Below are 11,412 nucleotides of genomic sequence, written 5' to 3'. Positions count from 1 at the left end.
TTTTTATTTTTACCTTTAAACTACTCTAGAAAAAAGTGGTTCTATATATAGACTTTGAATGAGAAACAGAGCCACTTAAAATGGCCTTATCAAAAAACTTTACACTGCCTGAAAAATGTAAAAACCATTGGAGAGCTCTGAGAGAGTCTAATATTGATCAGACAGTTTTTACTCAAAACTGTTTGGAAGTAGTCTTATTTCTTCAGAGAAACTGGCGCTTCCGACTGCTTCTGGCCCGCGTTTATCAGATTTTTTTATGTGTTTTATCGGCGCCAGAAGCAAGATGACGCGCCAATTCCTGTGGTGAACTTTCAAGTTTACTTTAAATGAAGAAGAAAAGGAAAGAAAACTGACATAAAGAAGAAGAAGAAGAAGAAACCCAAATAAAAACAAAAAGAAAAAATGCAAGAAAACATTTTAAATGGAAATCACTTTGCCACAGGTTGTTGTTGTTTTTTTTTTATATCTCCAAAAAAAAAGAAACATTTGTTTATTTCCATAAAAATCTCAGTCTCTTTGTGTTTTTTTGTCTGTTTTTCATATGAATGCAGCTTTTATATATCTTTTTCACATTGATTCATTTTTCTTAACACCCACCACCCTCCACTCCCTTTCGTCGCCTCGCTCCCTCCCTGAAAACCCCTCCCCGGAAAAAAAAAAAAAAATAGATCCAAATGAGGTCACATGCAAAAAAACAAAAAACAAAAAAATTTAAAGAAAAAAAATTAAATAAAAATAAAGTCCAAAAAGTTCAAAGTTCAAAAGGTCAGTAGGCGGCGGTGGAGGAGGAGGAGGAGGAGGAGAGCCAGGTTATGATCAGGTGAGCTCGGAAAAGACATCAGAAAAACAATGACGGGAGGGACGAGGAGGAGGACGATGACACTTTTTTTTTTGTTTGTTTGCTCGGTGGGGATTTTTGTTTCGTTTAAAAGTTTGTTTGTTTTTGGACGGGGTGGTACGGGGACGAAGGGGGAGGGAGGGACGCCACGGAGACATGCTAGGCAAACGATGAGCTAACAGGCATGGAGATGGTTTGTTTCTAAAAGGGGGAAAGAAAAAACGGGAGAGGAGAGAGTTACACACAGAGAGCCAGAGCCGAACACCACTACAGCAATTCTTCTTTTTTTTTTGTTGTAAAATCAGGAGAAACAACAACAACAACAAACAACAACAAACAAGCAACAACAACAATGCAAACCGGCAGAACAGCAACACCACTCACTGATTTCATTGGCAATTTTTAGCTTTGATTTTATGCTTTTTTTAAATTTTTTTTTAATGATATTAATGTTATAGGTTTATATACTAACAGGCAACAACACACACTTATACATTCGCACACACACACACACACACATACATATACATACATACACAAAAAACAGAGAACACCCAAAGCTTTAATCCATCAGATCCCGGATGGATGTTGTCATTTGGGAGATAATAAGTCGTAATTTTTGGAGGCGGGGGAAGTGTGGGTGGGGTCTTTAATATGCTTTTACTTTGAAAGGATGGGGAACGGGGGGAGGGCGCTACGGACAAAAAAAACAACAACAAAAAAACAAAGTAATTAACAAAATTATAATAATAAACGCGAGGGGGGGAGGAAAAAAAAGGTAGAAATTCGACAAGTGAAGAAGAAATAGTCCCACTACGGATGGAGAGAGGGGGAGAGTGGTAAAAAAGAGAGAGCGGTGGATGAATGGATGAACAGCACAGAGAGTTGTGTGTGTGTGTGGATGGATGGGTAAATGACACAGGGTGGAGCAGGAGGTGGAGTGCGGTTTGGATGGCGGCGTGAGTGTGTTGTGATTGTGGTTTCTGCACTGAAAAAACATGAAAAACACCGGAGAACCCAATTCCACGAGACTTCTCCACAAGGGTCTACTTTAATGATGCTGTAATACTTTATAGGAGTCCAATAACTTAACGATAGGCAATAAATAAAATCCTTTTTTTTTTTTCATCTGAGGCAGTAAAAATGTTGTATAAAAATAGAACTGCTTTTTTTACAAATAAAATTTACAGGCCTGTGGCTTTCTGTACTTTGAATTACTCTTTTTTTTTTTAAATCTTTCAACAAACATCAAGTATTTTCAGTTACCACCTTTAACCCATAGACTCTTTTTTTTTTCATTATTAGAATTATTATTATAGCCTTCATCAAATTCTGGATGTTATTTTGAAAATGTTCTACATGCTGCAATATCCCTTTCACAACAAAGACCAATGTGATCTGACCCAGAAAAGTAGTTACTAATTATTTTATCTTCTGAGAAATAAAAAACTGTTTTTTTTATTTTCACATAAATAATAAGACGTAGCTGGATTGTGTGTGTGTTTGTGTTTGTATGTGTTATTTTTTTTTTCTTGTGGTGGTGGACTGTAACTGTAACTGTAGGCTGACGTCGCCATTGACTATAAATGTAAAAGAGGCCACTAACGTTTTTGCAGCCTTTGCTCCCGGGTTGCCAGCAGGCGTAGAGGGTTTTTTTTATTATTTTTTTATTTGGAGAAGCAGCGGCGGCCTGCAACCAACACCGCGGAGGTCAAAGGTCGAATGTGCATATCTGCGTGCGCGTCAAAATTTTTTAAAAATGAAGAAAAAACAAAAAAAATGAACCCATCGCCAGGCCTCAGGTTCACAATGAGAGAGAGAGAGAAGAAAAAAAGATTAAAAAATCATCATGGCTCCTTTGTCTTTACCTCGGTTCTGACTGTAACTAGTCCTCAAAAATGTATAAATAATCACTGAGAAAGAAAAAAAATTTTTTTTTTTAAACAAACAAACAAAAAAAGCTACCCAAGATAGCTACTTCCTTCCATTGTAAAAATAAAAAATAAAAATTGCACAAAGTAATGGCGGTAATGGAAGCGTTCATGTGTGTCAAAAAAAAAATTTAATTGTAATAAATAATAATACTTGAAAGCTAACATAAAAATCTTCAAAAAAGCAAGAAAAACAAGAAAAAACCAAACAAAAAAATTAACAAAACAAGGCGTGTGTGTCTCCCTCAGGGTGGTTGTAGGTCGTCTCCCCCTCCCTCCCACATCCCTCCCATATCCCTCCCATCAAACACCACCCACCCCCCAGTCCCTGTGTAGAGGTCGTGGCTCGGTTTGCTGTTGTTTTTTTTGTCATTTTCATTGTTTTTTTTTTTGTGGGGGGGGGAGGGACTTACCCTAGCAGTGCTAACATGGGGAGCAGATAGACCCTAGTGCTAAGATCAGTACGGTTTGCTGTCGTTCTTGGAGCGCTTCAGCTGCACCTTCAGCCGCTTCATGCCGATCTGGAAGCCGTTCATGGCCTGGATGGCTGCCTGTGCCGACACTGGATTGTCGTAGCTGACGAAGCCTGCGGGGGGCGACACCAGAGAAGACGAAAAGATGAAGTATTGCTAAATGAATAAAGCTAGAAAAGCTTAAGAGTTACACAAATAAAGGTATAACAGGTATAACGGCTTCCATTGTTCCAACGCCCAATTATTCCCAGAACCCTTAAAGTCCGGCAGAAATGTCCCTTTGGACTGGAAGTCCATGGCTCCAAAGCCTTGCTGTTCTCTGGTATCAATACTACGTGACTTAACTAACGGTACTTATTTTAACCCAAACCATGATCTTTTCCGAATCCTTCCCAAGTAGTTTTGATGCCTGAAGACTATAATGTGTATTATTGTTACCCTAAACCATGAGGGTTACCATTGTTAAAAAACCCTCTCCTGACTATTGACGGTGACCCAACAAAGGTCACCTTACCTCCTCCTTTGCTGCACCTCCAACTACACTAAGACGTTAAGAGCAAAAAAACTCCAGGGCAAATGTGTATTTTTGGAAAAAACTGGCCTTAAGAACATTGGGCTTTTGTTTTTGGAATAACTGTTGGCTGTCAGACAAATGCTTTTGGTCCAATGGGATGTTTTCGGACTGTTGGGGTTTCGAAATAATGGGCTGTTGGAACAATGGGCAGTCCTCCCTAATGTAGCTAGCAAGCAGAAGAAAGATAGGCAGCTTAGAGGGTGTCTTCACTAACATGTGTCGGCTAACGCTCCATGATAAACTCCACTTTTCAAAGAAAAGACTAAACACAAACATGTTTAATGTGCATTTGGTTGCGTTGGAGGTATGGAAACCATCCATGGACGGACCATAACAGAGATGATTGGTCGCTTCTATTTTGCCAGTTGCACTGTTTGTGTTTACATCCCTTAAAACTTTAAAGATTACATTTCCCATAATAAATAAATGTCTGCAATCAAATGTTTTCATCTCTTTTCTGTTTGTTTTGCGCCGTAAATCAGCAGATTTCCCTCCAAATCTGACTCATGGAGAGCAATAAGCTTCTACTTGTTTATTTACAGCAACAATACCGTCTCAAAATTAAAGTGTAATAATAAACTGACGTTAAAATACTACACAAGGCACCCCTCGCCTTGTTTCTGTGTCTTGAGATCTGATTTATCTGGATTACATTTACATCTACATTAAAATACACCCCTGGTACACAATAAGGAAAGATTAAACTTTAATGACTCCTGGAGGGGAACTGGGCTGTTGCATCAACAAAATAATGAAAGAATGAAGCTACAGTAAAAACAAATGGGGGGTTGGTGACACCGCTGTGAAGCATCGTCCACGAAAAGTAGTAAAACCCTGAGACAAAAAACACAGTCGAACCACCGTATCTGCTCCAATATTTTGACCAATGATGTGTCAAACATCACTGCTGGTCAAAATAAAGGTTTTCGGAGCAGACAGTGAGATCAAATTGTGTTGTATTGTCTCTCACAAAGTCATGTTTGTGCACACTCCCTCTCGCAATGTCTGCAACCTCTAAAACTGACAGTAAACTCCTCGTCTCGCTTGTCTCGCATCCATCCTCACAATCCATTGTCTGACAAGTATCAATGCCGTCTGTCTGTGCGCTGTTCCTTCCCGGATCCATGCTTGATTTATTTCTGTTTCCCTCAGTTGCTACACGAGGAATGGAGACGCATTATATTCGGGGTTTTGTTGTTTTTTGTTTTTTGTATATTGACAAATGCTATGCAAATGGAAATCTACAGCACACTTAAATGCATTTCACCTTGGATTTGAAGCTCTGTTCTTTCTACACGCCGATCAGGTGGAATGTTAAAAACAGGTTGGAAAGGAGTCTCCTGCGGTGCTAGTTCAGGGGTGGATCCCTTTTAGCCAAGCCAACAAGTCCTGTCCCAAATGAGTAATATAAACTCCTTTACCTGAATTTTGGAGGACACAACCAGTGTGTCCTTTGCAGCCCTCAATATCTTTTAACCCATTTCCTGGTCAGCTTGTATAAGTTTGGAAATATCATGGGGAGATGCAGGAAAATGTTGTCATGGACGTTTTGAGTCACGCTTTATTTGACAGTTCTTTAAAGTTTCCTGGAAGGAATCGTGTAGGCTGATACTAATTGTACAGAAAATAGAGACAGTTATTGATTTCCAGAATTGCCTTGAAAGACCTGATAAAATATTAGAACTGGAAAAGCTGACAAACTCATTCCAAACCCAAGAAATGATTACTGGAATCTCCATATTCGATGTTTGCAGCTCTACAGTAAACTAAGCTGGAAGTTGAAGAGTATCTCAGTTTCTCTTGCAGTTAGTGCTAAATAACGGACGTTTTTAGGAACCTTCTTAAACATTTTGTTACATAAAAGTTCCTATTCGTAAACCACAGATAAAGACACTGAAGGATGTGAATAAAGTAAGCCAGACATAAAGTGCAATGGGCACTTTGTTCTTGTTAACAGCCTTGACATGTTTAGTCTACCATGGGCAACTTCCCACTGGTAAACTTGAACTTTTCTGAGCCTGAATTCATGAATATTTTGCCAGCCATGTCTGTTTTGATGTTCACGTCGTAAGGGATGGATGATGGACATGGGCCAGATTCTTAGACTACCTGTTTCATTTTGCAACAATATCTGAGATAAAATCTGTAATTATGACCTGAGGTGAACATTATTCAGACACCGGTTATTACAAGAATTCCCCTACGACACGAACATGGCAATTGAGCTTGGCCTTCATCTCCTCTGAAAGACTTCCTTCAGAGGATCCAGCCCCTGAACTGGGACACTAATAGCAAAGAAAAAGGACAGATAGCTTGCAGGTGTGTGTCCCGTACCGAAGCACTTGCTAAGGTTTGTCTGTTTGTCGATGAAGACTTTGGCAGAGACCACGTTTCCGAAAGGCATGAACATCTGGAGTATGTCCTGGTCTCCAAACTCCTGGGGCAGGTGGTAGATGAACAGGTTGGCACCTTCGGGACCTGGCGGGACGAGATACAGAGCGGGTATAAGGTCAGAGTGGTTTTTCATTAAGCAAAACTGCAGGAGAGGGAGCGTTGCATTGTTGCGACCGGCACTGTTGTGCTGTCGTCATAGGAACGCGGCTGAAGCACGCCGCTTAGCACAATATCGCATGACCTTGAGCTTGTTATTGCTTTTAAACAACATTGTGCAATTGTATTGAACATTAAACAAAGATGAAAGCTTTTGGTTTTCATTTAATAATTATATTCTGGCACTCTACGAACAAAAGTAGTTCCGTTCTCTCGCTTTGAATTCATTCATTCATTCTTTCAGCTGTATGTTGTCTCTTTAGAGGGAGGCTGTAGGTCGTCCCCACTTCTACCACACAAAGGTCAGATCTCTCAGGCTCATTAAATATGCTCTCCAACGCTAAATGAAGCCGTGAGGGAGCTCGGTATTCGCCACCTCTTTGTCTCCTCTGAGGGTTTTGAACTCCCGGATGGATTGTCAAAGACAGTATGCGTCTTTACAGATGGATCTTTGTTGGAAGCAGAGATACGAAGTGGACAAACAAATCGTATGTAGCTCTATTTCTTTTTTACTAGACATTTCATCATCTGGTGTCGGCTATTCAACACAGTGTTTGAAAGCTTTTTGTGGAAAATTGAACTTAACACCAGCTTTGTGTATTGCTGATAATCATAGGGAAGTTTGAATACACAAACAAATAAACTCATTTTGTAACACTAATATAAAGTAATTGAGAATTTCTGTAAACATTTGATCCTATACTTGGAGGTTTTGTAGAGCTTGTTTTTTTCAGGAAGACAAATCTGTGAATTTACTTGTTTATTTTTAATATTCAAACAGTAAAATAGCTACATTTAGTTAATTATTTAGACGGTTTTTCATTTCAAGCATTTTCTGACCTGCTGTATTTTCCGATTAAATGTCGCAAACTCAACTTTTAAATGTTTTGCTCCATTTAAAGAAGGTGTTTGTTCACATATTGTAGAAATAACCAGCATTACACTGACAAACTCGACTTAATTTATGATGTTTTACCTCGATTTAACTCTCAGTTAAGAGTCTTGTGTTGACTGTTTACTATTCTACAAATAGGAAAGACTGAATGTGAACTCCCACTGAGCAGCAGTGATGTGCAGACAGACGGCCTCGGGCTACTGACCCTCTTTCTGGCTGCCAGCGGCCCCTTGCTGCTGCAGCAGGGACTGGCTGTAGAGGGTGGGCAGCGCTGCGGCGGCATACTGCTGGATCCCTGAGTAAGCCTGCGTCAGCGCGTCCATGGTGCCCGCCGTCCCGTTGGTAAGCCCTGCGCCGCCCAGGCCTCCGTTTAGAGCCGCCATACCTGAGAGCATTTGAGCAACTTTACATAAAACCCAACAATAAAGAAAGAAGAGTGCACTTACTCATTAGCGCTCCCACTGAAGGTTGTGTTTTTACCACACATACACACACTCACAAAGACCTACACGGACACACACGGACGTTCACACAAGTTACACACGTCAACAACAACACACACACACATATAAGATACATAAATAACAAAACAACAACAGCTACCACGTCAGGACACACACAGTTATTAGTTTAAACATATTAAAGTACAGTATGAGTGTAGCTGATGACAGCCAGAGCTGCACACAGGTGTACTCAAGATCAGAAGCACGCAGCGAGGCATGCACGCACATGGAAATACACAAACAGTCATGTCTACAAAACACTAAAACACACTTAACCGACAAACAGGGACATGGTTTGTAAAGGTCCCCATAAGGTGACATGTTTCAAAGGTCCCCATTTGGTCATTAAACAAGTTGTTAGGTTAGCAATAATTGTGATTCATCCAGAAAATAATCCTAAGAGTTAATAAGAGTTATTGGTAGATAATCTGCATTAGTACTGATATGCAAAATTCTCCAAAGCTCTGTTTTAGTGTAAACAGTGAGGTGTGACTGGAGGTGCTTTTTCAGCCAGTGACGTCTCACTTTGGGGGTTGAAGACAGTCGCATGGAGCGAGGACGGAGGACGGAGGACGGAGGGGGGCAGTCGGGTTTAGAAAGTGAACGGACGCAGCAGTAACACTCATTAGCTGCTTGTAACGGCTTAATATCACGGCGGAGGGCAACTTGTCTGAGGGGGTCTGACATTGGCTCGGCGTCCTGTCGCCTCACCGTCAGACACAGTGAAATAAATTATCACCGCAGAGCTCTGGATTATAGGTCACTCATTTATTCAGGAATAATTGCACTGGTGACCTTTGCAATTCAATTAAGGCCTAGATGTGTTTAAATGAGGGCGGTTGGAGGTGGCGGTGGTGGTGGTGGTGGAGCGATGAGGTGGGGACACGAGGAGGGTTAGCCAGGACAAAATGTGATGCAAAGCGTCCCCCTCCATTTGAAAGACGTGTGTGTCCTGTGTTTCTGTACCTGTGTGCGCTCGAGTAGACGCGTATATGATTTACACAGCGGATACAGCCACTGCAGCCGAGGAGCAGTAAAGGTCAGAGGAGAATAATGTGGTGGAAGAGGTCGGTAGTACAGGATCTCTGCTGTAATAACAGCTCTGATTAAGATCCCAGCCCCGTCTCCCCAGAGGTCAAAGGCAGGACACACGCCGCACAGCTCGGCAGGCCGCCGAGTTGATTCAGTTCACACATGGATAGAAACGAGTGTGTCTGGTCTGGATCAAACCACAAGTTCAAGTAAATCCTGACAACATTCAGTGACTTGTTCAGACTTTAAATACCAATACACTTGATATTAAACCAGCTGCAAACACCTTTAATCATACACTCGTTTGCTGACGATGTCTTTTTATATCTTTCTGACAATGACAAAGTTATTGTGAAGACAACTTTGTATTTCTGTTGACATGCAAATGGACAATTTCTCTATTTCTGGGGCTTGAAACATGTTGACCAATGTTGGTTCATTTTAACATTAAGATTTACAAATTAGAGCATGACATGCCCAGATAAATTTGTATTTTTTTGCAACAAAACCAGAGTGTTTAAAACTTTCTGGCATGAAAACCAACATGTTTTGTATAAAATACAACACAATTTGTACTTCTGGCACATAAATGATTTCTAATGTACTTTATAACAATAGAAAGAAGTATTTTGTAACATATTTTGTATTTATTTCATAGGAAATGTGTAAAATTTTTGCATTTTCTTTGGTCATTTGGTCATTTTGTATTATTTGATACAAAATGAATCACTCAAGTTGGACTTTTGGTATGTTTTGTACATTTATCTGGCAGAAAATTCAACATATAGGATAGGTTCTGCCAAAAAACATTTTGCATTTGGAAGGAGATGTGTCCAATTTTATATTTTCTTGATTTTTACAGAAAAATTTTGGCATGAAAATGATCAAATTCAGATTTCTTTGAGGATATATGACAAACAAACAAAACAACGTGACAATGTAAGACGACTACGACAAACACGAGGCGACAGCAGCACGTCAGCTCTGCCCGGACGGCACCGCGGCGCTCTTACAGCAAAGCGTAACCCAGGACACAACCAGGAAGCGGATGGAGAGATGGAGGATTCAATGAATGGATGAAAGATCTGTGGCTGGATGAGTTCATGAAGTGGCGATCATTGAGAGAGTGAAGACAGTTTGAGTAAAACTGAGACACAGAGAGACGATTTATAAATTCTGATTCACATTTCGTCTGTTGTATCATTCTTTGTTTCTACTTTTCTCTTACTCAGTCTTTCGTTTGTGCAAAATACAGACTTTCATATCTACAATAAAGCAAATGACTGATTTAAATCTGCAAAAATCAATATTAATTTGTCCAATTTCATCCTACGAGTTAAACTATGCAGTTAGAGATTATTTCCATGTAGACTACGATGCATATCTCTACAACCACCAACATTAGAGTTGAACAGTTGGATGGGTTTTTTAATAAAGTCAGCCTTTGTTGAATTATATTAAATATACTGGAGCACACTGGCAAGTTTATTTTTTCCTTTTTAGTACAAATTATTCTTTATTCTTGAACAAACTCACTTTTCTAGTCTTTCATTTGGAGTTTTAGCGAGTAATCTTGTTTCTTTTATTTAAATTTCTCAAAATTAAAGATTAAATATGATAAATTGTCAGTTTTAATTTAAAAACATCACATGAATCCGCCTTTTAAAAAACCCCATCCCAGTCAAACTCTAATGATGTGCCGCGTTAGCCGCGTACAGCTGCGTCTCTCTGCATCGACTCACAGGTGATGTTGCCGTTGGGCGTTGGATGGTCAGAAAGGTGGGTGGAGATGGAGGTGGAGATGCTGATGACAGGGTGAATACTCACTGTTGATGCTACCTGCTAGTGCATTTATGTTGTTCAGGCCCACAGTAGCGCCTGCCAGGCCCTGCAGGGTGCCCAGAGAGGTCAGAGAGTTCATGGCCCCGGCGTTGGAGCTGGCTGTGGTGCCCGCGGCTGCGGGAAGAGCAGAACAAGGTGGGGGTGGGAGGTGGGAGGAGGAGGGGAGGAGGGAGAAGGGCGGAGGTGAAGGGAGAGAATAGGAGACAAAGGAGCAGAGTTGTTATACAAGCATTAAACACACCTCAAGGTCTCCGTTTAGAGGCTTCCTTATTAAATACATATTTAAAAAAAGCTTCTTCACACAGGCTGGCGTTTATAGAGTTTATACAGAAGGTGCTACCTGTACAATTTAACATCGTGAATTTGAAATACTAAATAAATGAAACCACTGCTGAGAAGACTGAAGGTTTGCTTTGTTTTTAAGCGACCCCAACCTAGCTTTCGGTGGAGAGTAGTAGTCCTCTTTACATGGACTCTAATATTTCCAATAATTAGAAAAAACGGCTCATGCAACCTCAATCAGAAGAGATTGGTCCGGTCCGACTGGATAAGAGAGAGAACTACTTAAATTCACGCATGCATCCCCCGTAAAGGCAACTCAATAAAACATGTTACGGTAACGTAAAGTGACACGAACAAGGCAGAAGCGACGCTTCACACACGTATGTCAGAAAACTCCAGCCTTGACCAAATTATGTTTAACTATCCCCGAAAAGATTGCTTTAAGATTTAATTCATTTAATTCGACCATGATCTACATCAGGGGTCTTCAAA

At 40.4% G+C, this 11,412-nt stretch overlaps 1 protein-coding gene across 25 annotated transcripts in view; it reads right to left on the bottom strand.

Annotated features, from left to right (window-relative positions):
- Positions 1 to 539: 539 nt before the first annotated feature.
- celf2 (cugbp, Elav-like family member 2) overlaps positions 540 to 11,412 on the bottom strand; it is a 201,109-nt gene continuing 190,236 nt past the window's right edge. For 7 of the 25 annotated variants that reach the window (XM_027272031.1, XM_027291962.1, XM_027272023.1 and 4 more), the window contains 4 exons: positions 10,624 to 10,752; positions 7,467 to 7,664; positions 6,151 to 6,294; positions 1,269 to 3,355 (listed from right to left, as the gene is read on the bottom strand). In XM_027272031.1, the coding sequence (XP_027127832.1) occupies positions 3,228 to 3,355; positions 6,151 to 6,294; positions 7,467 to 7,664; positions 10,624 to 10,752 (599 nt within the window). In that variant the 3' untranslated portion in view covers positions 1,269 to 3,227. Of the gene's footprint in view, positions 1,040 to 1,268; positions 3,356 to 6,150; positions 6,295 to 7,466; positions 7,665 to 10,623; positions 10,753 to 11,412 lie in introns of those variants that run through there. The other 18 variants (XM_027291967.1, XM_027272019.1, XM_027272024.1 and 15 more) reach the window with 7 other exon arrangements.

This window comes from Larimichthys crocea, chromosome XX, assembly GCF_000972845.2.
Source record: "Larimichthys crocea isolate SSNF chromosome XX, L_crocea_2.0, whole genome shotgun sequence".
Lineage (NCBI taxonomy): Eukaryota > Metazoa > Chordata > Actinopteri > Sciaenidae > Larimichthys > Larimichthys crocea.
Note: the sequence above shows the minus strand (reverse complement) of the source record. Positions and strands in the feature narration are given on the sequence as shown.